At 46.2% G+C, this 24,778-nt stretch overlaps 1 protein-coding gene across 2 annotated transcripts in view; it reads right to left on the bottom strand.

Moving 5' to 3' along the window:
• The window catches only part of SCN3B (sodium voltage-gated channel beta subunit 3), a 192,498-nt gene extending 168,283 nt beyond the window's left edge, over positions 1-24,215 (bottom strand). Inside the window, exons 1-2 of one of the 2 annotated variants that reach the window (XM_078681823.1) lie at positions 24,086-24,215; positions 17,669-18,316 (exon numbers count right to left, since the gene is read on the bottom strand). In XM_078681823.1, coding sequence (XP_078537949.1) covers positions 17,669-17,720 — 52 coding nt within the window. In that variant the 5' untranslated portion in view covers positions 17,721-18,316; positions 24,086-24,215. Of the gene's footprint in view, positions 1-17,668; positions 18,317-23,660; positions 23,727-24,085 lie in introns of those variants that run through there. The other variant, XM_078681824.1, reaches the window with a different exon arrangement.
• Positions 24,216-24,778: the final 563 nt, after the last annotated feature.

Raw genomic sequence — 24,778 nt, 5'->3', positions numbered from 1 at the left:
CATCCAGTACCGCTATTGTGCTGGATGCATTGGTGGATGACACAAATTGGGCGATGGGGAATTGCGAGTATTCGTCCATTATTGCCACCACATACCGACCAGATTGGAGAGGTCCATAGAAATCCATGGCGAGTTCCTGCCATACTCCCTCCGGCAATGGGGTCATCTGAAGTGGAGCTGGAGGGTCACCTGATTTTACCAGTTGGCATTGTGGACAGTCTTTCAACGTGGATTCCACTATTTGATCTAGTTGCGGGAACCACACACTTTCTCTGAGGGTTCTCTTGGTGGCAACAACTCCTCTATGACCTTCGTGTGCCAGGTTAACCACTCCTTGGCGTAGTTGTCTAGGGATGACGATCCGGTGGTCCCTCAGCAAGAGCCCTTCTGAGGTGGTTGATAGCTCATCCCTGACGTTATGGAAGGCTTGCATCTCCTGACGTATCTGTGAGTCTTTCATTTCATCCTCACTCTCATGTCTCCATCGGTGTGTGCATAACCGACGCATTACTTTCTGGAGGATATTGTATTGGGCCGTCGCCTCCGTCATTGCCTCAAGGGGAACGGCGGGTGGTCGGGCTACACTTACCACAAAGTGTATGTACTCTTCAGCCATCGATGGGCGTGATTCATGGGCTGTCAGTGGATGTCTGGACATGTAGTCCGCAGGATTCTCACCCTTCCCGGGTTTGTGAATGATTGTGAAGGTGTATTCCTGCAATCTCAGACCCCACCTCTCAATGCGAGGAGGCATCTTGGCCTTGGGGTTGCCAAAGATGGTGACAAGGCCTTGGTGGTCTGTGACCATTGTAAAGTGTTTGCCAAAAATGAACTCATGGAAATGTTCACATGCCCACACAACCGCTAGGCTCTCCTTCTCGGGTTGCGAGTAGACTTTCTCAGTGTCTGAGAGGCTGCGGCTGGCATACGCTACAATGTAACGTCGCTCTGTGTCGTTGTCATATTGAGCCAGAATAGCGCCTAGACCAACAGGACTGGCATCCACAGTAATTTCCGTCTTCCTTTTTGTGTTGAAATAGGCCAGGTTATCCGCTGACTCCACTGCTTGCTTTATTTCTTGGAATGCTCTCTCGCACGAGGGGCTCCACACAAATGGCTGTCCTTGCTTTGTGAGGGCACGAAGGGGGTGACTGATCGTTGCACAGTCTTTAATGTATCTTGAGCAGTAGCTGGCCATGCCCAGGAATGATCGGACGTCACTGACATCTAGAGGGCTCTTGGTGGTATTGAGCGCAGTCACTTTCTCGGGATCAGGCTTCATCCCAGCTCCTGAAAAGATGTGACCAATGAATTTGAGTGTTGACTGATGGAACTCACACTTGTCTTTGTTTACGGTTAAATTAGCTTCCAGAAGGGCATGACACACGCGGTCCAGGGCTTGATCATGCTTTTGAGTATTTGATCCATACACCAGTATGTCGTCACTGTAGTTCAGTGAATTTGGGATGTGCCTGATGGTTTGGCGGATCACCTCTTGAAAGATTTCCGCTGCGGAAGAGATTCCGAAGCTTAGTCTTTTATAGCGAAATAGACCCAAATGTGTTGCAAATGTTGTGATGTATCTCGATTTCTCGTGTAACTCCAATTGATGATATCCTTTGTTGAGATCTAATTTGGAGAAAACCCTGGCTCCATTCAGTGCTGCTATCATGTCGCTCAGATGAGGCCCTGGATGTCGTTCCCGTTCAATTGCAGTGTTGGAAAGTCTCATGTTCACGCATATTCTCACTTTCTCAGGGGTGCCCTTCTTGGGGACGATTACCACCGGGGACACCCATGGTGTGGGACCGTCTGTTTTTTCAATAATGTCCGCTTGAAGCAGTTCTTGAATCTCGTCCTCCACGGCCTGTTGTAGGTGGAAAGGGACTCGCCATGGATGTTGAGCAATGGGACGCACCTGGTCATTTATGTGTAAACGAATCAGGCATTTGTTCATTTTGCCAAGTCCTTGGAAGAGTTTGGGAAACTTCCGAATGATGTCAGGATTATCATGGACTCGATACAGTATTTCTACCAGCCTAAGTCTTTCAGCTGTGGGCAAACTGAGGAGACAATCAGCCTCCGGTCCATGGATGACATGAATATAGGGTTGAACTGTTGTTGACTCATACTTAAGGGTTGTAGCGAACTTGCCCAGACAGTGGAGTGGTTTTTTCGACATCCACGTGAATACTCTGACATATGCAGGGCTCAATGTGGGCTGTGATCTCATCTTATTGTATTCGGTCACTGGCATGTCGTTGAGTGACGCTCCACTGTCAAGTACAAATTTGGTGGCGTGAGTCCCCACTTCAATGTCCAGCGGAGGATATTTTTTTAGTTGATCCGGGTCTGCCACCATGCAGACATATTCGTCAGTGTACTTTGTCTCTCTGGAGGTTGACCTTGAGTCCCTAGATGTTGACCTCCTAGCCCAGTGCGAGTTGTGCAACTCTCTGCTGGAATGTGATGAACCGGAAGATGACACTGCTCGGTCCTGCACTGCCTTTACATGGTGTCGCCTTTCATCCGTTCGAGATCTGGTTTTCCCACTCTTCCTCTCCGTGTTGTATATTCCACACATGATTTCAAAGTGGTTCATGCGTCCACATTTACGGCACTGTTGCCCCATCGCTGGGCAAGAATCAGTGTGTGGGAAATCATACCCGCATCGATAGCACTTCCTTGTCCGTTCGGTCTTCCTGGTGTAACTCGATTTCTTTCCTCTCCTTCTCGAGTTGGGGCGTTGATTGCTTCGACGTGTATGCCTGGACGCCGGGCGAGACTTTCTCTGGTGGTCACCAGACCTTCTCCGAAGGCTAGAGCTTTGAGTCCAGTATGCCTGTTCTCTTTTTTCGCCCCGTCCTGTCTCCATGACCTTTGCATGTTCTTCTGCCTGATCATGCACTCTCGTCATCTCTTCGATCTCATCGAGACTATGACTCTTTCTCAGCAGTCGCCTGCGAAGGGTCTCTGAATGACAACCATCGATGACTTTCAATCGGATGGCATCATCAGTTGAAAAGGAGTCAAAATTGCAATATTGCGATAGTCGACGCAGTCGTGAGATGAAGGTGCTCATCATTTCTTCTTTATCTTGGCGAGCCTGATGAAACACATACCTCTCGTAGTCCACATTTCTTTTGTGTACAAACTTTTTATTAAGTGCTTCACGTACTTTATCATAGGTCCCTTTATCATCTGTCGATAGTTCTTTGATCACTTTCCCAATTTCTTTGCCAACAAGGTTGCGGAGTGCAATCAGTTTGTCTCTGTCTCCAGCAACTTTCGACCCTTCTAGGTAGTCTTCAAAATCTTCCAACCATTCCTGCCAACGAGGACCCATACTTCCGCCTGCCACTAGTGTCAATGGCTCCCGGGGGCGTAGATGAGAAACGATGGGCATGACAGGAGCAACCACAGCCGCGGCTGCACCACCTCCATTTCGAACAGGCGAGGTTGACATGGTTGGGCTGACACAAAATCAACACACTTGTGTTTGTTTGCTCTCTTCTTGCTTTAACCAAGGCTTGTTGGATTTTCAACAATGTTTATTTGCAGGTATCAATGTTTGTTTTGCATGTACCACTGGTTGTTTCTTGAATTCTGACACTGCCTGACCTTAAAATGGCCGCTTACAATCCACACATAGAAAATGTCCCAATGGCTGCCTGACTTCAAGATGGCCGCCGTTACTGACTTCTCATCTCCCACGAGACTTCATATCCATTCATCCTCTCTTCAGGACTCACCGGCAGCCGATCTCAGGTGCAGCACGCTCCAGATCTCCGGGCCTCATCAACAGCTGCCACATTCAGGTGAGGTTGGGGTGGGCTCCCACCTTGCTTCGCCAGGTCCCGCGCTCACTCGGCGACAGCTTGCCGAAGCTCACGCATCGGGAGTGAGGTTTCGATGTCGGGGCCCGCTCAAGCTCCGTTTTTCACTGCGCTCGATGTCGCTTACCAGCCGGCCTTCATGGGGGCAGTGTCCACCACCAGGGGCGATTTTTTGTAACACTTTGGGGTGACATGCAGAGTCGGAGTGGGCTCCCGACCTCTGCTCTTTCGGCGCGTGCCAACTTGCACGCATCAGGCGTGAGTCGCGTTTTGGCGCGATCGAGCGTTTCTTTTTCCAGATGCCCGGGTGCTTGTTCTCTCGGTCCTCTTGGGCTCCCACAGTCGCTTGACTTGGGAGGAGGGTCACCTGCTGCTGGCCTCTCGATTTAGGCGGCAGTTTCACTCTTCACAGCAGCACTTCTCTCTTCGGACGCTGCTCGGGACAGGACGCTCCTGCAGGGTTCTGTGGGTGAATTTACTGCTGATCCCACCTTCGTCGCCAGCTGTCATGTCGTGACCCCAATAACGACAGACACTTATAGTTGTATTTCATGGAGCTTTATTCATTGCGTCCATGCATGTCCCAGTCCCTACTCTAACCGCGCTTTCCTGTTCATACCCCGCCTCTTCCCCCAGCCCCGATGCTCCTCCCATCCCAACTACTAGACTGCACAACATTACAGATGTGTACCATAGATGTGTATTAGTTTCATAGAACTAGTGCAATCATCATCGGCTAGAAGTTGAAGGTTGACCTGTGGGACCGTATATACTTATCACGTCCTTTGACTTAGCTGAAGATACCTGCAAACCATCTCAGGTGAGGGATGGGAAAGTTACTGTCGCTGCATAATGAAGGTTGGTGAATGGCTTGCAGTAGGTTGCATTAGGTGGACATAGCAAATCACATGTAAGCAGTAGGGAGACAGGTTAGTGTGATTCAAATACATCTAGGAATGCCCTTTCTAGTATAACTGCATGACCAACAGTGGTTAATTGGTGCCGGTGGTTTCCTGTTGGGCATCACTGGCAATTACCTGGGCAGTAGGGACAGAAGATTAGCCCTTCTTCTATTTCCAATGGACAAAGAAGTAGAAGAAGGGCAACTAAATCAATGATTCCTAAATATTTCTGTGTTTTGGTGGCCTTTCTTTTGTCTAGCTGGCAGCAGTTGCTACAGACCCGGTGATAGTGGCCGTGCGGGCAATGCCGATTTCTCAGCTGGCAAAAGCTGCCTCCTCAGCAAAACAAACGGTGGAACTGCTGCACTTCACTGAAGACTTCAGGAAGAGCAAAGCAAATGTAAGTGGGAACTAAGAAAATTAAATATTGGGATAAATGAAAGTGATCATTTTCCACTGGCTCTCTCCCTTCAGGGAATTCCTGAAAATAGGGCCCAAAATCAAAATGAAACACAGCCTAGTGGAGACATAATGACCAGTAATAATAGGAGGAAGATCTTGTGGGAGCAAGAGGCTGAACACAAGAGAGGGTAAGCTCAATAATACCAGGACTTTATTTCAATATTGCTTTTTTACCCAGAGTCAGCACCTAATGATGTCTTAGAAACCCACAATAGGCGGTAGGATGAACTGAAAAAATGCTTCTTCATCAAATTTCCCACTGGTAAGATCAAGCCCCCTGCTGAAGATCCTACCTGCTTTAATAAAGAGGTGGGGAGGCAAAGAGAGTTTCAGTTAACTCTCTTAAAGCAGGCTCCCCAGAGGCTATCCAGTCAGCAAGAGTGTCCTACAAATCAACCCTAAATCAAGCAGCCATTACGTGGGACACATCCATCTGGACTGATTTTTTGACCACCTCAAGTGCAGGGGACCAAAGCACTTTTTACCACATAATATTTCATGGGGCTAAGACGTCCAGATCTAGACCTGAAGCCCACATTCCCGCACACGACTGGATCAACTACTTCTACTCTTTGTACAGTGACCCTTGGGCCTCCCCCTTCTGTTTCTATGAGTAAGTTCTACACAGCAATTCTTTTTCTGGAAAAGCCAAAATCAACCTTCTTAGACCTTACATCATGAGATGCCCCGGGCTTCTTCATTTCAAAAGAAACCTATTCTGCTATTTGCTCCCAGAAGTCTGGCAAGCCACAGGATTGGACGGAATCCTGGCTGACCTATTCCTCTCTGAACCAGCTGTTTGGGCAACCTACCACATTTGTGTAGCTAATGCTATAATGGCGGGCGCTGCCATCCCTGCTCCCTGGAAAGGCGCTGAGATTATCCCCATTTATAAGAAGAGTCTTTAGTCTGATCCTGCGAGCAACCGGACTATTAGCCTTATTGACACAAGTCAGAAAATGTTCTTCAAGCAGGTTCTGGATCACCTAAAGGCCTGGATTGATGACAACAAGATCCTCTATCAATTTCAGGCTGGGTTACGCCCCAGAAACAGAACTGTCAATCAGGCTTTTAGGTTCCAGCTCTTGAGATGGAAGGAGTTCGATATAAACAAGGGCAGTTTATATATTGCCTTCGTTGATTTGAAGGCACCTTTTGACATGGTCCCCAGGACTAAACTTGGTCCACCCTTACGGCTCTAGGATTAACAGATCCCTTTTATGACATCATAACTAAGCTCCACTGAGTAAACTTCGCAAACATTCATTGGGGAGCAAACGAGGAAACCACTGACCATTTTACAGTCAGCAGGGGAGTTAGGCAGAACTGTGTCCTTGCCTCCACCTTATTTCTTCTTTTCATCAACAGCTATGTTGATTTCCTTATGGTGTGTGACAATGATTCCCCGGTGCTTGGTGTACTAAAATTCCAGCGCTACTGTTTGCTGATGACACGCTACTGCTTTTGAAAACCCCAAGGAGTATTAAGACTCTCCTCCTGAGGTTTCATTCATTCTGCGTTTCTGCTGGCTTGACTATAAACGTTTTTTTTTTTTTTTTTTTTTTTTTAAAACCTTTATTTGAGCAAGCAAGAAGGTACAAGGATGGGCCTACAACCACACGGGCCAGCCGCTAAAAAGGAGTAGACACATATCATATATGCCCGCAGAGGTAACAGTCAACCAACAATGCAATACTCCACATTATATACAGAGCAAAAAACAGGTTTTATGTTTATAAAAGAACAAACATACAAAAAGGCGAGAGTGTATCACTGAAGGTCAGCCCAAGGGACGCAAGGGGGGGACAGCAACGGAAGTGCAATAGCAACATTCTAAGCACCAAGGAGTTCGGAGGGGGGGGGGGGGAGGGGCGCAGAGATCAGGAAGAAGGGGGGGGAGAGCCGGAGACACCAGCTCAGTCCCTATATGAAGATTCCGAGAACGCTAGCCTAAGGAGACAGGGTAATCTCGATAGTGTCCACAAGGGGAGGAGTACAAATGTCGCCACGGTATTCATTCCATTGACCCCACACCTTCACCCATGCCCTGGGTCTGCCCCTGGCCACATAGACGGTTTTCTCACGGAACATGGACCAATCCATGTTATTCTCCCATTGCGAGAGGGCAGGGGGCCTGGAGGCCCCCCAGAGTTGCGCAATATCTCGCTTCGCAATCATATAGCCCAGGGTGGCCCATCTAGTCTGTGCCACCGAATAGTCAGTGGGCTCCCAAACATTCAAAAGACAGCGACGAGGTTCTGGACGCAAGGACATCCCTGTCACCACTGTCATCAGATCAAGCACAGCCACCCAATAAGCAGCCACCATCTGGCACTCCCAAAGAATATGCAGGAAAGTAGCACGCAAACCACATCCACGCTTACACAATCCATCGGAGGAAAAGCCCATCACCATCAGTCGCGGCCCCGTCACGTACACCCGATGAAGGATCTTCAATTGGACCAGACGGAGTCGAGCCGGGATAGCCACCTCCTTCGGGGAGGAGAGGGCCGACTGCCAATCCTCATCATCAAGTTCCAACCCATCTCCCACCCACTGTTCCCGAAGTCGGGCCAATAAGTCAGTCCGATTGTTAATCAACTTTTTATAGATCAGGGAGATAGTGCTATCAGGAAGATGTCCGTCAAGGATACGGTCCTCAAGGGGGGAAGAGTCAGGCGGAATCTCACCAGGAGCAAATACCGAAACCAAAGCGTGCCTGACCTGTAAATAACGAAAGAATTCCCGACTACTCAGGCCGTATTCAGCCTGAAGGGCCTGAAACGGGCGCACTGAACCCTTAGAGTACACATCCCCCACCTTAGAGATCCCAATCAATTCCCAACGGTCAAAACCCTTGGAAGACCAAAGACCGCCCAGACGTTCTGAAGCATAAAGCGGCGTCGCCAACGTCAAGCGATCCTCCCAGCCCAGGCTCACATTCGCGGCACGCCATACCGACAAAGCAATCAAAGTAGGCCCCACAAGATGGCGCCCAGCGGAGCGAGAATAGAGCACTCTGTTAAAGTCACCTCCCGGAAGCTGAAGTTTATCCATCTCAAACGCCGGATTACGACCTGGCGAGAACATAGCGTGATTGATAGCGGACAGATGGGAAGCCCAGTAGTATCTCTTAACATCGGGGAGCGCCATGCCCCCATCATACCACGGGATGGAAAGTTTCGCGAGAGCAATGCGCGGTCGCCCATCCCAAATAAGTTGCCTCTGAAGGCTCTCAATCTCCCGAAAATAGGCCTTAGGGATAGGATCGTAATAATTCTGGAGAGCGTAGAGAAACCGCGGTAATGACATCATCTTAAACAAGGCCGCCCGACCCAGGGGAGACAAGGGAAGTTTGCGCCAACGGGCAACGTCCAAACGGAGCCTAAGCAACGGGGGTAGGAGATTACGATCATAACGAAGGGACGGGTCCAAGGTAACAAAAACCCCCAAGTATTTGAAGCCATCCCGGACCACCTGAAGAGGAAGTCTACTCGGCAACGAAGGCAAGACACCAGATTATAAACGTTTTTAAAACTAAGTTTATGGCAATAAACCCTCACACGGGCTTTGGAGGGCCATTACCTCTAGAGAGGCTAAAATTGGAGAGTGTTCTCGAATTTGACTATCTCAGAATCTGGCTTTCTACCACAAACTACTGGGACAGCCAAGTCTTTAAGAACTCTCTTAGGCTAAACCATGGGACTGCTGCTATTCTAAGATTTGCCACCGAGGCCACTTTTCACCCTGTCTCTTCACTTCTCGGAGTTTGGAGAACACAAGCAGTAGCAACTGCCTCCTATGGCACAGAACTTTGGAGGCATATTAGTAACGTAGGTACGCTGAGTACAGCTGAAAACAATTTTTTGCAGACAGCCTGTAATCTACCTCAGAGCACTCCCTTTATTTTAAGGCAAGACATTGGTATCCGCCCTATAACTTCTCTGGTGCAACTGAAATCCCTACTTTACTGGCTATGCTTTTGGTCTGTTCCCGGGCTGTCTCACTCCAGGGTGGATTTGAGCGACATCCTAGGTAGACAAAAAAGTAGGACTTTGGGATCCATGACTGAGCTTTATTAGGCAGACCTTCTACTTACTGTTGCTGCAAGAGCTCTGACTAGACTCTTCCACTACCACATCTTCCTCAATTAAAAAACTGAAGACTCTTTATTGGGAACATTAGTAGATGAAGCTGATCAATCAGCCAAATCTGGGGTACCTTAGCGACCAATTTATAGGGTTTAAGCCCATTTCGGCTCTTGAAGCCTATATGGACCAGATTGACCCTCCCCCCCACCAAAGCACTCTATATAAGGTTTAGATTGGGCCCCCTACCCCTCGCTTCATTTACCTCTAAATGGAAATAAGGTCCGGTGGGAGTAGCCTCTGCCCAGCATGCAATGGGCATGAGGAAACCGACAACCATCTGTTGTTCTTCTGCCCCTTTTAATCGAAGCAGTGCAAATGCTGGATTGTTCGCCTTTAATGTTCGCTAGGAGTCCGTCAGTATAGGGTTGCCCTGAGAATCTGTAGAGCTGACACCTCACCCATTATCATGGTTTCGATCGCTAAGTTTTTAAGTGAGTGTTTGGTCGATCCAGCGCAAAGTCACCTCACACTAATCTCTAGGGCTGAGAAAATATTTTTGTTGAGCAACTACACCGAATTGAACCATTGCTCTTGTATGTACAGTGTTTTAAATGTAGTATAGGTGCTAATTTTATCTGGGATTATAAAAAAGTGAAATCTTCTCTTTAATGTTTTTTTATTATTTTTATTATGGTTTACAAATGTATGGTATTTTTCCTGCTGTCACTTAAGTGAGACATATAATTTTCGTATCTCCTTTTTAGAAAAAAAAACATTGCGCTTCGTTATTAATTGTGTTCTTAGTGGGCTCATGGACTGTACTTTTCTTTCTGATCATTGACCTTAACGGTCTATGACCAAAATAAAGCTTAAACTGAGAACTGGTTAGTAATTACGCATTGCTTCACTTGAAGAACTACAACTTTGCATAACTGAACCACATTGACCAGAACGCACTTCCTCTTTCAGTTCTCTTTTTTCTTCTTCCTTAACCATTCCCCTCTTTTTCCCTTCTCCTGTGTGACCCTCACACAAAAAGTAGACTACCATGACTCATGATTTTTTTTTATTCTTAAACCTCTTCCTGACATATTTGTTTTAAATAAGTGTATATTCTTCCTATTTCAGTGATTTTGTGAATTATAAGAAGTTTATTTCTAATGATATTTTGACACAGGACTTGATATGGTATGATGGGACTTGTTTTGTTTATTATAGTTTTGTTAAAACATCAAGTTAGTCATTTTAAATTGACCTTGTATAGTGTTTCCCATTGTTGGCTTGCACGAGAATAACATGGATGGACTTAGCAGCATAGAAAATATCATTGCAGCTAAAGCCGGGCGGCCCACTTCTCCAGCTTATAAAGGCAGAAGGGACAGAAGCAAGATAATACGGGGAGACAGTTAGGGCTTGGAGAAATCCGCCAGTCGCTAAGTGCAGAAGGCATGGTGATTCCCAAGATTGTCCCCTCAGGGGTCATCACCTATGTTAGAAATGGGGGTCTCTAGTTGGCAATGGTTTGCACCTTTGTCCAAATAGGGACCCTTGCTTCTAGTCAGGGTTAGGGGCTACACTCCTAGATAACCCCTGCTCACCCCCTTGGTAGCTTGGCACGAGCAGACAGGCTTATCTGAGACGCAGTGTGTAAAGCATTTGTGAACACATACAGTAATACAGTGAAAACACTACAAATGGACACCACACCAGTTGAGAAAAATAAGGAATCTTTACTAGACTTAACACAAGACCAAAAGACACAAATTCACCCCACTGTAATCAACAATAAGTCTTTAAAATGGTAGAAAATAGCTTAGTTCACTGTAGATGGTAAATGCGACACTTTACTCTCAAAGTACCGGGGATGCGTCACGCAATGCAAACAAAAGGGTCGCAGGGAAGTTGATGCACCGTTCCTTAGACTCAGGGGAGTGGATGTGTTGGTTCATTACTGCAGCGCAGGGGAGGTGATGCGTCGCTTCCTTACTGTGTGGGGACTTATTGCGTTGTTTCTTACTGTGGTCCGGTGACGATGCAACAAGATGGCGTCTCGATGCAATGTGAGGATCCGGTGCGATGCGACAAAATGGTGTTTTGGATGCGATGCGACAACAGGGATGCGATGCGGGCATGCCTGACAGCCATGCGGCAAAATCGATGAACTTTGGAGCTGCGACAAGCCCTGTGACACGCTTCTCATGTGATGCGACGGCAACCTCTGTGGCGGCGGCACGTTTCTCCAATGATGCGATACGCTTTGTCTGAGATGCGACGGCAAACAGCTGCAGCGGTGGAACACTTCTTCGGCGATGCGACTGCAACTGCTGCAGTGGAGACATGCTTCTCCTTGTTGCGTCACGCTTCCAGCTCCCAGCGACACGCAGACACCAGAGGTACCCAGAACAACAGCAGGCACCTCTCTGCAGGTAGAATACCCAACAAGGAAATTCATGGGGGGAGCTCGTGGTGAAGTCTTGATGTCCCTGTGACTTCAGACAGGAGGCTCAGCTTCAAGCCCTTGGAGGTCTTCCTCAAGATGATAAAGTACACAAAGTTTCCTTTTCCCTTTTCTTGGAATAGAGTAACCACTGCAGGCCAACGCCCAGATAACAACCAGCACTGGGTTTCTCTTCTTGACAAAGGTCCGTCTTGATTCCCAGAAAAGCTCTAAAGTTCTGGGGTCTGGGCCCCAATATTTATACTGCAAAATCCTTTGTTCTTTGAAGGCAGAGAGTGTCTGTACCTAGTCAAAACCAGTTCTGTCCTCCTGGGTGCAGCTTCCTGGCAGGAGTTGGAGACAGCATTGTTTGAGAGCAGACCTGGCCCAGGTAGCTGAAACGAAATCTCCTCCCCCTACTCTCTATTCTATGAGAGCTCAGGTCAGTGAAAGGAAATCCCCGCCCCCTACTCTCTATTCAATGCAGGTCCTATTCAGCCCACCGCTGACCCATCAGACTGCTGGAGCCAAGGCCCTCTCCAGCCTCCTGTCACTCACAAACCAGACATGGAGTACACAAACCTAGCACAGGCAAACTGGATGTTTAGGCAAGAAAACTGAATTCAGGCATACTAAACTCGAATTTCAACCTAGTTCCCTGAGTCAGTTAGGATTATAAGATGTTATAATCAGACTGCCCATTCTGGCCTATGGGAACAGGTAGCCTTGCAATAGTGAATAACGGGTTTGGCTGTAATTCACTATCAGGACATGCCACACACATCAGGAAATGTCCTACCTTTTACATACAATGCACCCTGCCCATGGGGGCACCTTGGCCTACCTTAGGGGTGGCTAACATATAGAAAAGGAAGGTTTAGGACCTGACAAGTGTGTGCACTTGCCAAGTCGACATGGCAGTCCCAGACTGCACACAGGCTCTGCAATGGCAGGCCTGAGCCATATTTTACAACTGCTTCTGTGGGTGGCACAACCAGTGCTGCAAGCCCACCAGCAGCATTTGATTTACAGGCCCTGGGCACACATGGTGCACTGTACTAGGGTCTGACAAGTAAATCAAATAAGCCAATCATGGAGTCACTAATCCATTACTACAATTTACAATAGGGAGCACTTGCACGTTGGCACTGAATAGCAGTGGCACTTTGCCCAAAGCATCTAGACCAGCAAAAACACAGGAGGCAATAGCAAAAATGGAAGGGAGACCCACGCCAATGGTGCCAGGTCTAACAACCTATGAACAAAAAGAGATGTCCACTGACATTTCAGTGGAGGATTAAATATGGCAAAATAGTCCCCAACAAGGATCCATGATTAGACAAAATCCCAGGTGATCTATTTCTGAGTGAAACAAAACTCTGGAGTGCCTATTTCTAAGAGATCCTAAAGGGGACACCTCTCCACATACTTGGGCAGGGACCGAAATAATTCCCATCTTTAACAAGGGCTCATGTGACTTGCAGGCGAATTATCATCCAATAAGTCTTATAGACAGTACACAAGCTTGGTAGTAAAGTGATCCTAGGTAGACTATAGGATTGGCTAGCTGACGATGAGATTCTGACACCGCTCCAGGTGGGCTTTAGAGAGGGGAAACATCCTTTAGGATGAAGCGGGAATCACACTGTGCCTTCACAGCGCCGGCAATATAACAAAGGCATCTTTAGCACGAATTCCTACAGCACACAAGTTGTTACAATGACTCAAACTATTCCAAAAACTAGCGCCCCCCACAAGGCAAGCCGTTATAACGACCTGCGTGCTGATTGAATGCGTGCTAAAGATGCGTTTGTTCGAATGACGGTGTTCTGAGAGCATGCATGCTAAGAACATGCAGAATACCATCATACATTCATACTACATGCCAGATCCATGTCATTAAAATACTTAGTGATGTCAGTACACATACCCTTCACAGATATTCCCGGGAGCTCACATCATATTCCAGGAAGTTACAGATGGATGCCGCTCAAGTTATCTAATGCGATGGTAATGTGCATCGAGCATTTTTAAACAGTCTACATTCTTGCTACTAGTAACACGTGTCCTACTCAAATATTTTATGGTATAGGTTGCATAAATAACCTGCGTCTGCCTAAGTTGTCAGAGCTCCTTATTGCGGCAAGGGGATACTCATTGCACTAATGCTTGTACAGCATGGTTGATGCTTATATACCATGGTTGATGCTTATACACCATGGTTGATGCTTATATACCATGGTTGATGCTTATGTACCCTGGTGGATGTTTATATACCATGGTGGATGCTTATATACCATGGTTGATGCTTATATACCATGGTGGATGTTTATATACCACGGTGGATGTTTATGTGCATGGTTGCGGCATATATACCATGGTTGATGCTTATTTACCAGGGGGTTACGTTTAAGGTGCAAGGGCTTTTGATTATGCGTCAAGCCAATTGTTTGTGAGACAGAACTGCATTTTCATGCAAGTCTATTATGCTCCTCTGCTAGAAGATATGGAGCGTATAATATATAATAGTTATTTGCCAGGGCGTCAGCATATATTTCAGATCTAGAACTGTATGCTTCTGTTGATGCTTATGTATCTTGACATGTGCTAATTAATGTGTGGCACTTTGAGGTCGGCCCTCTCTCGCTCATCCATCGTGGTTCAGTGTAGTACTTCATTAATCAGAGCTTTTTTTCTGTTCCTCAAACTAACATTAATTGGTGCTATATATCATTGTGCTATGATGTCATTACACTAAAAGTGCCATAGACCTACTGGGTACAAATTAAATTTCTTTGAACGTGGAATGGCACTGACCTTGGAAAACGCTTGTTTCTTGTCTCCCCAGATGTCCCAATTAACTTTGACATTACATACTGCAAAATGAAGACATGGGCATACAGTAAGTCCATTAATTGCTTTAAGATTGTTCCGGTTACTGATTTGCATGTGTGTGCTCATATATCCCTGCACTGTTGATTCCAAATATGGGCCTGTAGAAGGCTTGGCGAAATTAAAGGAGGAGTTGAAACCATAACAGACCTGTATTTGTGTAATTGGTCAATTCTTCTGACTGTAACATAAATATGTGAATTTGAGGAACCGATACCACATTACACAGACATGGTTCATACCCACTATGCCCTCTTTTTGGGTAATCTTTCATATAGATCTCTGACCAGTATAACTGGGTATTTGCTATCATAAAATGTACGTTTGCGTTTTCACTCCCTTTAAACTAGTGAGCTGATGTGTCCACCAGAACGGCTTTATATAGAATATTTGTACTTAATAGTATCATAACATCAGTGCCTTGGTACCATATATCATATTTGCAAAAGACTGCTCAGATTCTTTCGTATTCTTATCACTATGTACAACAAACACATTTGTATTGCTGTAGCTAATTCTTCAACTTTAGGTAAAATGGTTTACCCCAAGCCTCAACCTTTTGTGCTAAACATCTACCGTATCTTCATATTGTACTTATTTCATCTCACTTGCAAGAGTCGGTCACGCCAGGTATAAAGCTTCTAGTTGTATGATTTATTTCAACTGATGAGGTATGGTAGCCGAATACAGTGGCCTATGTATTGTCTGGAAAACATGTTGTGTCCTAAATATAATTTACAAAAATATCGCCCCATCAGAGTTAAAAATGAAAAATCTAATTTTTGTAAAACAATTTTAAGACATAGAATTTAAGCCAGGTGATGTCTTCAGCCATTGATGAGATATAGAGAATTTACAATTTCTTGGAGATACTGCAAATTCGCCCAATGATGTTAAAGATCTACGAAAAGTACAGGGATACAAGCCCATTTAGCTAAAGAAAGTGTTCTGGTAGCTGCAAGAAAACTAAAACATGACTCTGCCAAACCTGACCTTTGAAAGAAAAGAATTAAAAAAGGAGCACCAAAACAACACTTATATCATGCCACACAAAATCTAAGTATGGTAAAGTATGGGAGAGTTTGGGCTATAAAATGACCTGTGAAGTGTGATTTGTAATGTACAATGTGTTGACCCATGTGAAATCTGCTGGTATATGTTGCAATATATATAGTGGTATCTGATGCAGTATGAGGTATTGTGTGCACCGTGGTCGCATTTGCTGCTACACGAGTTACCTGCCAAACGAATAAACGAAAGTGTTTTCGAGACCTTCTAAGAATAGAAGATCTGATGTTGGTTTTACCGTGCTGCGATTGTCAACTCATTTAAATGAGTGACAGATCTGCTACTTGTACATATCGCTACAGTTAGTCAAGGATTGGACTTTGTGCCCCTTTTGTTGTTCATAAAAGGTTCTATATCCTGCACAAAATCGACTGTCCTGAAGATGGTCTCATAGATTGAAACGAAAGAGACCGAAACGTCCACAATCTCGTCAACTCCATGAAAAAGTCACCTTCTTTAAGCAATAATTATTGACTTTGAAGATAATATCTGCTTACTAAATTTCTGGAGCTGATGTTTTAGTTATACACTGTATGCCTCAATTCAGTTGTGCATCTGTGTCATAACTACTGTTGCTGGTATCAACTGTGTTAAAACTGTACCCTTCTCAATTTTTTCAAGTGTTGGTCAAAATCATATAACATTTAATTTTTATAACTAGACACTCTCTGTGTTTTGTGTACTCTCTTCTTTTCTCTTCCTCCTCCCCTCTCCTATTTTTTGTAATTGAATTACTTGTGTTTGTCCAGTTGGACACATTTGAGTCTGATTACCTTAACTGACTCTTGATTTTTGTTAAAATCACTCAAACAATGTTAGATAGGCAGTGAAATCCCTTGTAGACACTTTCACTTTGATTTAATGTGCATAGATCTAGGCTTTGTGCCGTACTATGTGCAGAGATGCACTTTGTGATGTGCAATGTGCCATACAATGTGCACTGTACCAACTGATGCAAAAATATTATGCGGTCCGCATGAGATGTTTAAAGTGATACACCATGCTGTATGTATGCTGTGTCACGTGCTAGAAAGTGCCATAGACAGTGTGCTACACGCAGGGAGATATACCCGAGCGATGCATTATGTAACGGTACATGGTGATCTTCGAAGCACTGACACTTTCAAACTAATTGCTTCTAGGCGCAGGTGTGAAGTCTGCAGCTGCCTCAGTTTGTCGGAAACACACAGGATAAAATAGGAAATATACTCCAAATCAATGTAAAATCTATAGGGAACTGGGTGGGGATTCATTCTACATTTTGAAATGTTTACATCCTGAGGCTCTTGTGTGGCCCATTTATTTTGAAATAGCAGGGAACACCCCGGCCCTTCCCCGGGGGCAGTCCTGCCGGACGCTTGGCCTCTATCATTGCATTGTTCGTTGCAGTTCTGCCATTTTAATGCATCAGTGACTCCCAGCTGCAAATTACTTGGGCACTGTCAGTCAGTGTGTGTGAAAGGAACACCGCCTGCATCCCAGACAAGTCCTAAAATATCTCTACATGCCTTTAAAATACGCCTCAAGTATACAAATATAATCTCATCTTATATCAATCATAGTATTCTTTTTACTGGTATATTTTATACCATCCTTAGGAATAAGAAAGAGAATAAGTATAATACGAATGTGTTTTATATGGCGCACGTTTGCTGTTTCCAGGCGGTGTAAATAATAGAGGTTACTATTGGACGCAATACACTATGGCACTCACTCAATGGATCTCTGAAGCACAGCATGCATAATGACAATTCCAAAAGTATCAAGAATGATAACAACAAATATTAATATCAGTAAGGCAACAATAAAGATTACAGCAACAAACCAAGTATAAATAAAACCCAATAATAGTAATTGAAATACAAATAAGAATACTGAGAAAAGTATTTTTCAACATAAAGGCCAGTTGCCCTCAATCTCCACCCACAACCACAGACTGCAAAGCCTCCTTACGATAGGGGCCTTGGATTCCGCCCTTACCTGTGAGAAGGAGGAGGGCGGCAGCCCAGCAGAGCTGTCTCAGGGCGTCCATGATGCTGCTCGTGGCTCCGCTGGTGCCTCTGCTGCTTCCGTTGCCGGAGGTCCGCGGGGATCGCCTGCCCTGCTCCCCAGATATTTCACAGAAGAGGGGGGTGCACAATCAGCGGGAGGCAGGGGACGCTCCCAGAGGTAACGGTTGCGCGGTGGTTCAGCACCCTGGAGGGCACAGTTGCGCGGTGGTTCAGCACCCTGGAGAGCTCCCCGTGCGCCCCGTCCTTGAATGCCGGATGGAAAGCTGAAATTCGAAGGGTCCGGATAAATTAAGAGGGTCCTGCGGTGCCGACGATTCTCAAGGCAGCTGCGGTGCAGTTGTTTTTAGAATTCCTCTCTTGGCAAAGCGCGGCCAGGAACTGCCCGGAACGGCGGTCGATTCGAGAGATCCGGATAAACCTTCCGAAGATCTCAGCTGAGAAAGCACGGAGCGGTCCCAAGGCTCGGATGGTATGAGGAGCCGCGGTTCTTATGGCTCGGTTCTGGTTTTAGTGCAGCCAAGTTATTGTTTCATCAGAATTGAGACTTTGGACGCTCATGTGTGTACGATTCAAATAGGGAACCCGTGTGCATTTTCCTCCGGCGAGGCGCCCCCTGCTGGGGAAAATAAAACACAAGGTACATCAAAGCGAGCTTCAGATTGGCTGCCTGTGTCGAATTGAAATAGGGAAGGGGGCGGCACTAGCAAAGCAGAGAAAGCAAAGAATGGACAACCAGAGGAGCAAGGATTGTAAAACAAGCAAAGCAGGGGAGGGAGGCACAGGAAGGAAAGCAGGAACGAACAGTCGGGAACCAATGCAGGGACAAAAAGGAATAGAAAGCTGCACAGCGAGGAAGACAAAACGAAAGAGAAGAGTGGGAAGGTAGAACGAAACGGCATGGAAGCTAATATGACACATTAAGGCAATCACAATAAAGTCAGCAAGGAAGAGAAAGCAAGGAGGGGACAACACTGAATACAAGGAAGGGACAGCAAGAGAGGCAACAAGGAAAGTAACCAAGATACAGGAGGAGAAGCAAGGAGGCAACAGCAAGGCAAAGACAACAAGGAAAGCACGGACTGAAAAGCGAGGAAGAACCCTCAAGAAAGAGGCAGTAAGAAAAACAAAGAGGTAGCAAAGAAAAAAACGTGTAAAGGAAGGATAAGACAGCAAGAAAGAGAGAGCAATGGAAATTAAAGAGCCGGCAGGAAGCAGGGATGTAAGCAAGGGAAGCAAGGAAGGGGTCGCTGGGAAAACAAGAAGCAGACAGGAAGGAAGTATATGGAAGGACTGCAAGAAAGAGACAGCACAGAAAGCAAGAAAGAGACAGCAGGTAAAGTAAAGAAGTGGCAGAAATGATAGAATGGTGGGGGCAGGAAAGGGAAGGAGGGAAAAGCAAGGAATTCAATGAATAAACATTGAGAAAGAGGCTGCATGGAAAGCAACAACACAGCAAGCAAGAAATAACAAATAACCAGTTAGTGACAAGCAGAAAAGAACAATAAGTCTGTCCTTTGCAAGCTGGTCCAATGGTTACCTTTTTCTTTATTTTTTTTATTGCAAACATATGCCACACAAATAAAAAGAAGAAAGTGTCTGCATATAAAAAAGGCCATTATATGCTTTCAATAAAAAGTACATATGTGGCTGTTTTTTAGTGGCGTAAAACATTTGTGCCACTCATTTTCTTTTTTACGAAGAAGACATGAATAAATCACCATCTAACTAATAGCCCAAATCACAGAGCGCTACAATGTTACAATGTCACATAAAAACTTCATAACAACAACTTAAATAAAGAAAGAGACAGGATATACATAATTAATTAACAGGACAAAAATAGGTGGTATTTAAATACAATATAAAAAATAATACAACAAAGGGGCATAATTTGAAACACCTTTGTCACTGAAGTGAAAGGTAATATTTTTAGGTGGATTTGAACAACGTACCCAGGATCTTGCAGTCACTCAAATTGAAGGAAGTCAGTGAGAAACGTGTGCTGGCCCTATGTCACAATGGGTATGCTAGGGTGGGTGGGAACAAAATATGAATGACAATTCAACCAACCAATGGATGAAGCTGGCGAACTAAAAGCCCAGTAGTTTGAACAATACTTGTGATTTGCTTTTGAAAAACAATAGGCTGGCGAAGTCAGCCAAAGCTGTCTCACAGGCCAAACCTATCAAAAGTAAAGGAAGAAAGAGAAAGCAATGAAAGCAAAAAAGAGACAGGGACACAAAAGAGACAACAATAACAATGAAACAGAAAAAGAAAGAAGGAAACGTATGGAAAGCAAGGTAGGAGCAGAAAGGGAAGCAAGTGAAATAGAACAATGAAGGAACACTAAGGAAGAGGTAGTAAAGAAAACAAGGGTTCAAAATGTAAGAGACAGCTAGGAAACAAATGGGTGATGGCAGGAAAGGCAAAGGCGGGCCTCCAGAAAGAGAAGAGAGATCTAAGAAGAGGGAAAAGAAGAGACAGCAAGGAAGACACAGCAGGAAGAGGTGTGGCGCTGCGGCTCGGGCGACTGACTCCGGAATCTGGGGATCACGGTTCGATCCCTGGCACCGGCGGCAGATTAGCCCAGCACCATGTGACTCTGGGCAATAGCTCGCTTAATCTTCCCGACGGCCCCCAGCGCCTAGAGACCCTTACGGGTGATTGTGCGCTTTAAAAAAAAAGAAAAAAGAAAACAAAAAAGGACAACAAAAAAGGCATGGCAAGAAGAACCGCAAGAAACACAAGAATACACAGACAGAAAGGGACAGCAAGTTGAGTGAGAAAGGGGCAGGAAAGGACATTTAGGGAGACATGGAAAAGAGAACAATGACCAGGCGCACAATGCCTATCAGGCTAAAAGGACCTCTGCCCCCCGTTGTGACTCTCAGCCCAGGCAGCTACAACTTGAGCTGCTGTGGGTTTGGCTGGGCAGTGTCTGGAGTCTTACCTCCAGAACGCCCAAGTTTTTCACAGGTCTTTAAAGACCATTTGCATATTTCCATACCTTTGTAAACTGGTTACTGAGGCTTACTTTTTTTCTAGTCCAGTAACCCCTGGGCCCCCACTGTGCCTATTACTTACAGTTGCATTTTACATTTACTGCCGTAGTGTGAGAATGCATTTCATGAAATGGAATATAAAGTAGGGTTGCCAAAAGAAAAATGCCAGCCATGTGTTGTTTAAAGAGCCTGCAAAGACCTGGTCTTGACACTAAATAGAGTTATAAATAAAAAAGTATGTATTTATTTGTAATGTGAATTTTCTGTATTTGTTCCCTTTAAATTTCAGTCATGGATCATTCAGGCAGCCCTAGAACACAATTAAAAGTGCTTTCAATTTACATTTGCTGTTCAAAGTATGCACAGATGGAGAACAGCCATGACAACGCGGGGATTACCCCGCACTGCCATTACAACGCGTGGATTACAACGAAAGTCGTTACAACAACTTTCGCTGGAGGCCGCTGTTGGATAGGAAATAGTTTAATTTTCTATCCAACACCTTCCCTACTGTCAATGTGGGCTGGAGTTGGAATAGAAAATGAAACTATTCCACTATCCAGCGCCCTCCAGCGAAAGTCGTTGTAACGACTTTCGTTGTAATCCCCGCGTTGTAATGGCATGCGGGGTAAAAGCCGGCATTGTAATGACATACAACCGCACAGATAAGTGCTGAAAATACAGCTTTATGTGACGGTTTATTTTGTACCATCTGGGACATCAAAATAATGAGCTGGCAACCCTAATCATAAAACTGGAAGTTTGTTGCAGGATCAGCACATTATTTATTTCCTCCACCCTCGATCCCTGATTAATGCCATAATAGCAATAGTTTAACTTATATCTGAAACCCAACACCAGAGTCAATAACATGCTAAGTTACTTCAAGCATCTGGGAATGCACCCTGCATTCAGACAACTCACTCCTCATTCTCGCCCTTCACTGTCACACTCACCCTGCACTCACAGCGATCATAATGCACTCACACTGATCACTAGGCACTCACACCATTTGCCCGCTCACCCTGCACTCACAGTGATCACTCTGCACTCACAATGCACTTGTGCTGTTCACCCTGTACTTCACTCTGCAGTCACACTTGCAAACTACTCACCCTGCACTCATGTGACATTTCACTCACCTGTCCCTCTCACTGCTCATTCTGAAATCTCACTCAAACAAGCCCATAACTAACCATGCATTCATTCATCCCACTCTGCACTTATATCCGCACCCAAATTCATATGGGCACCTCACTCACCCTGCATTCACTCATCTTATCCTACTCACGCACTGTTGCATCTCTCACTGTGCACTCACGAGGGCACTCCGGCCACCCACACATGCACGCATAGGGTTAATGTGCCTGCTACAAAGAACGTGTACCATGCAGATCACAGAGCTGAGTGTGAGTAAACTATAACTAGCGCTATAAAAAAATTAAATGTTTGTCAGAAAGGTGCTACAGAGAGATGAGGTGCATTGTTGGTGAGTGGTAGTGAGGAAATTCATGGAGAAGGAGGAAATGGGGAGGGGCGCCAAAAAAGATTGTTGCACCGTGCGTGACCAGTGCTAGGGCCAGCCCTGGCTGGGAGGGTTAACCCCCCCCTCCCCGAAGCTCGAGTCTAGTTGTGCCCCTGGCAACGACAGACAGCCGTTGCTCTCTTTGTCCTAGGAAAAGGAAGTGACAGGTAAGAACAGACTGAAAAGAGAGAACGGGTGGGAGATAACAAGAGACCTGGATCATAAAAAAGACAGTAAGGAATTGAAGTCTCGTGATTAAATAATGGCGTGTTTTATATGCCGCTTGACACTACACGTCTTTTGGTTCCAAGCACTGCAAAGACAGAAGTAACTGGAAAGCCTTTTCATGGTACACATTAACAAACTTCAGAAGGAAGGTTAGCCGAGTTAGCAATATCAAGACTCGAACTCGTGCCTTCAGGTCCCATCAGATGTCACGGGCGCCTGTTAACCACTTAACCAGTTTGTCGGCATTCATGTGATTGCAGAAAGCAGGTGAGCACGTCACTCCGCCTAGAGTTAGCTTGGGGCAGCTTTGAGTGACCCAGAGACGGAAAATTACAACACTCTTCTTTGGTAAATAATTGGGGTTCTGTCACGGCAAGGGGGAGGTGGCTACGTCACTCCTCCTTCGTCCAGTAAGGAGCTATCGCCTTAGGATGAAAGTGAACATAGCTCTCCGTGGTCTGTTCTTGGCTGTCTGCCTGCCTCAAGAGGACGGGGAACACACTGCGCCCTCCCAGGGCTTTACATGGGCCGGTACTGTCCGGTATGGAGTACAGGCATTTTTTTATTTTGAGAGGGTTTAGTACCGGCACTTCACAAGAGAAATGCTATACTTTTAATTGGAGAGTACCTACACTTCTCAGCAACAAGCAGGTACTCTGGTACAAAGTACTTGCCCTTCTAATGTTCCATTTCAAGCACTTGTTCTGACCCTGTAGCACTCCCCAGCCACACATACAAAAAGACCACTTAATTCCTCCTTGGTTCCCATTTGGGGCTATGTCCCGGCAGAGGCAAGGCGAGCACCTAACTCCGTTTGGAACCAGACTGAGGAAAGGGAGTATACAGCACGATTCCCTTGATCAGGCGTTGGGGGGTGGGTGGGAGGCTCTCTCCTCTTTCGCCTGCCTGCAAGACTGAAGGATCCGTAGCCCATAAGATAATTCGATTACATCACACAACCCTCTCGGTGGTTATAGAACAACCCCTCTCTCCCGCCAGCGTTATTCTCCCCTCATCTGAAGTACGACAGGAAGGCTTTGGTCTAACGATGAATCACCCTCCAGGTATCACTGCCACTCCGATCCCCTGCCCTCCCCCGAAAAGCCACGAGACGGAAGCAGTCCGCCAACCCCCTCCCCGCATTCTCTGGGGCGAGGCGCCGCCCACGATGCCCTACCCGTTCCCCAGGTGTGGCAGCCCCTTACCCAGCCGCCCTGGGAGAATCGACTATTCACATCCCCGTTTGTTCACAGCCGGCTCTAGCAGGCTAGCCCTATGGTACTGGGCATGCGCAGAACGGTCCCTCGTCACTGCTGGCAGGACCAAAGAACCAGGCGGTGCATCACATGAGCTCACAGCTCGATGTACAGTCGGCAGGTGATGCTCCTCTAAGACACTCTCCCTTTCAGCAAGGACCAAGGCGATGCATGGGGCTGGAGGGGGGTGCGTATTGTCTCCCCCTCGAGTCCTAGGCGAACAAGGCATTGCACCATATATGGATACAGAGAGATACTTCACCCGGCACCCACTTTAGCCTGGAGGGGCACAGCATCATTATGTGTGCCTCACCCTTTGCGCAGGCGCAGTCTGCAGAAAGCATAGCGTTGCCCTACAGACATCTCAGACTCACCATCCGGCACTCGGACTCCCTTGCAGTCAATGTCCTTGGTCTGCACTGGGGCGCGCGGTACAGGGGCTGGCAACTCCTCTGCGGACAGCATTCAGCCCCTCCTATGCATTGGCACGGGAGCGGGTTCTTGCCTTACTGACAACATGCACGACTACCCCAGCGAGAGGGTAACGCAGGGTCAGCCTGCCCTGCCCCAGCAGACGGAGCTCACCCCTTTCCCAGACCGAGGCTCCAGGAGGCGTGGCCTTTCACAAAGGCAGATGCCACGCTCTCCCCAGACACCTTCTAAAGAGACAATATCCTCGGGCATGACCGGGTCCACTGGATTATGGAAAAGCGGAGAAGGGCTTAATTACGTGCTAAGAAAAGGCAAATTATGAGCCTTAATGGGGCACACATTTAAAGCAGTATTGGTGTACTGTCAAAGGTTCACCTCACTAGTATCAGGTTGACACAAAAATACAGTAATTAGTAACTGCAAAGCGGCCTGCTGCTGCGGCTGCTACAGAGACACAGGTGTGGCGGCCATTCTAGTAATGTTTGGTCTGTTCCAGATAAAAGCATTTTTTGTTAAAATATGTAAATTATGCAGGTGGTGGGTTATGTGCAGTGGTCGAAGTGGGGAAAACAAGTAGGGGAACTGTGGGTGGAGCATCAGAAGGCTGGAATAACAAGAGGATTGGGTCAGTGGGC

Source organism: Lissotriton helveticus, chromosome 3_1 (assembly GCF_964261635.1).
Source record: "Lissotriton helveticus chromosome 3_1, aLisHel1.1, whole genome shotgun sequence".
Classification (NCBI taxonomy): domain Eukaryota; kingdom Metazoa; phylum Chordata; class Amphibia; order Caudata; family Salamandridae; genus Lissotriton; species Lissotriton helveticus.
Note: the sequence above shows the minus strand (reverse complement) of the source record. Positions and strands in the feature narration are given on the sequence as shown.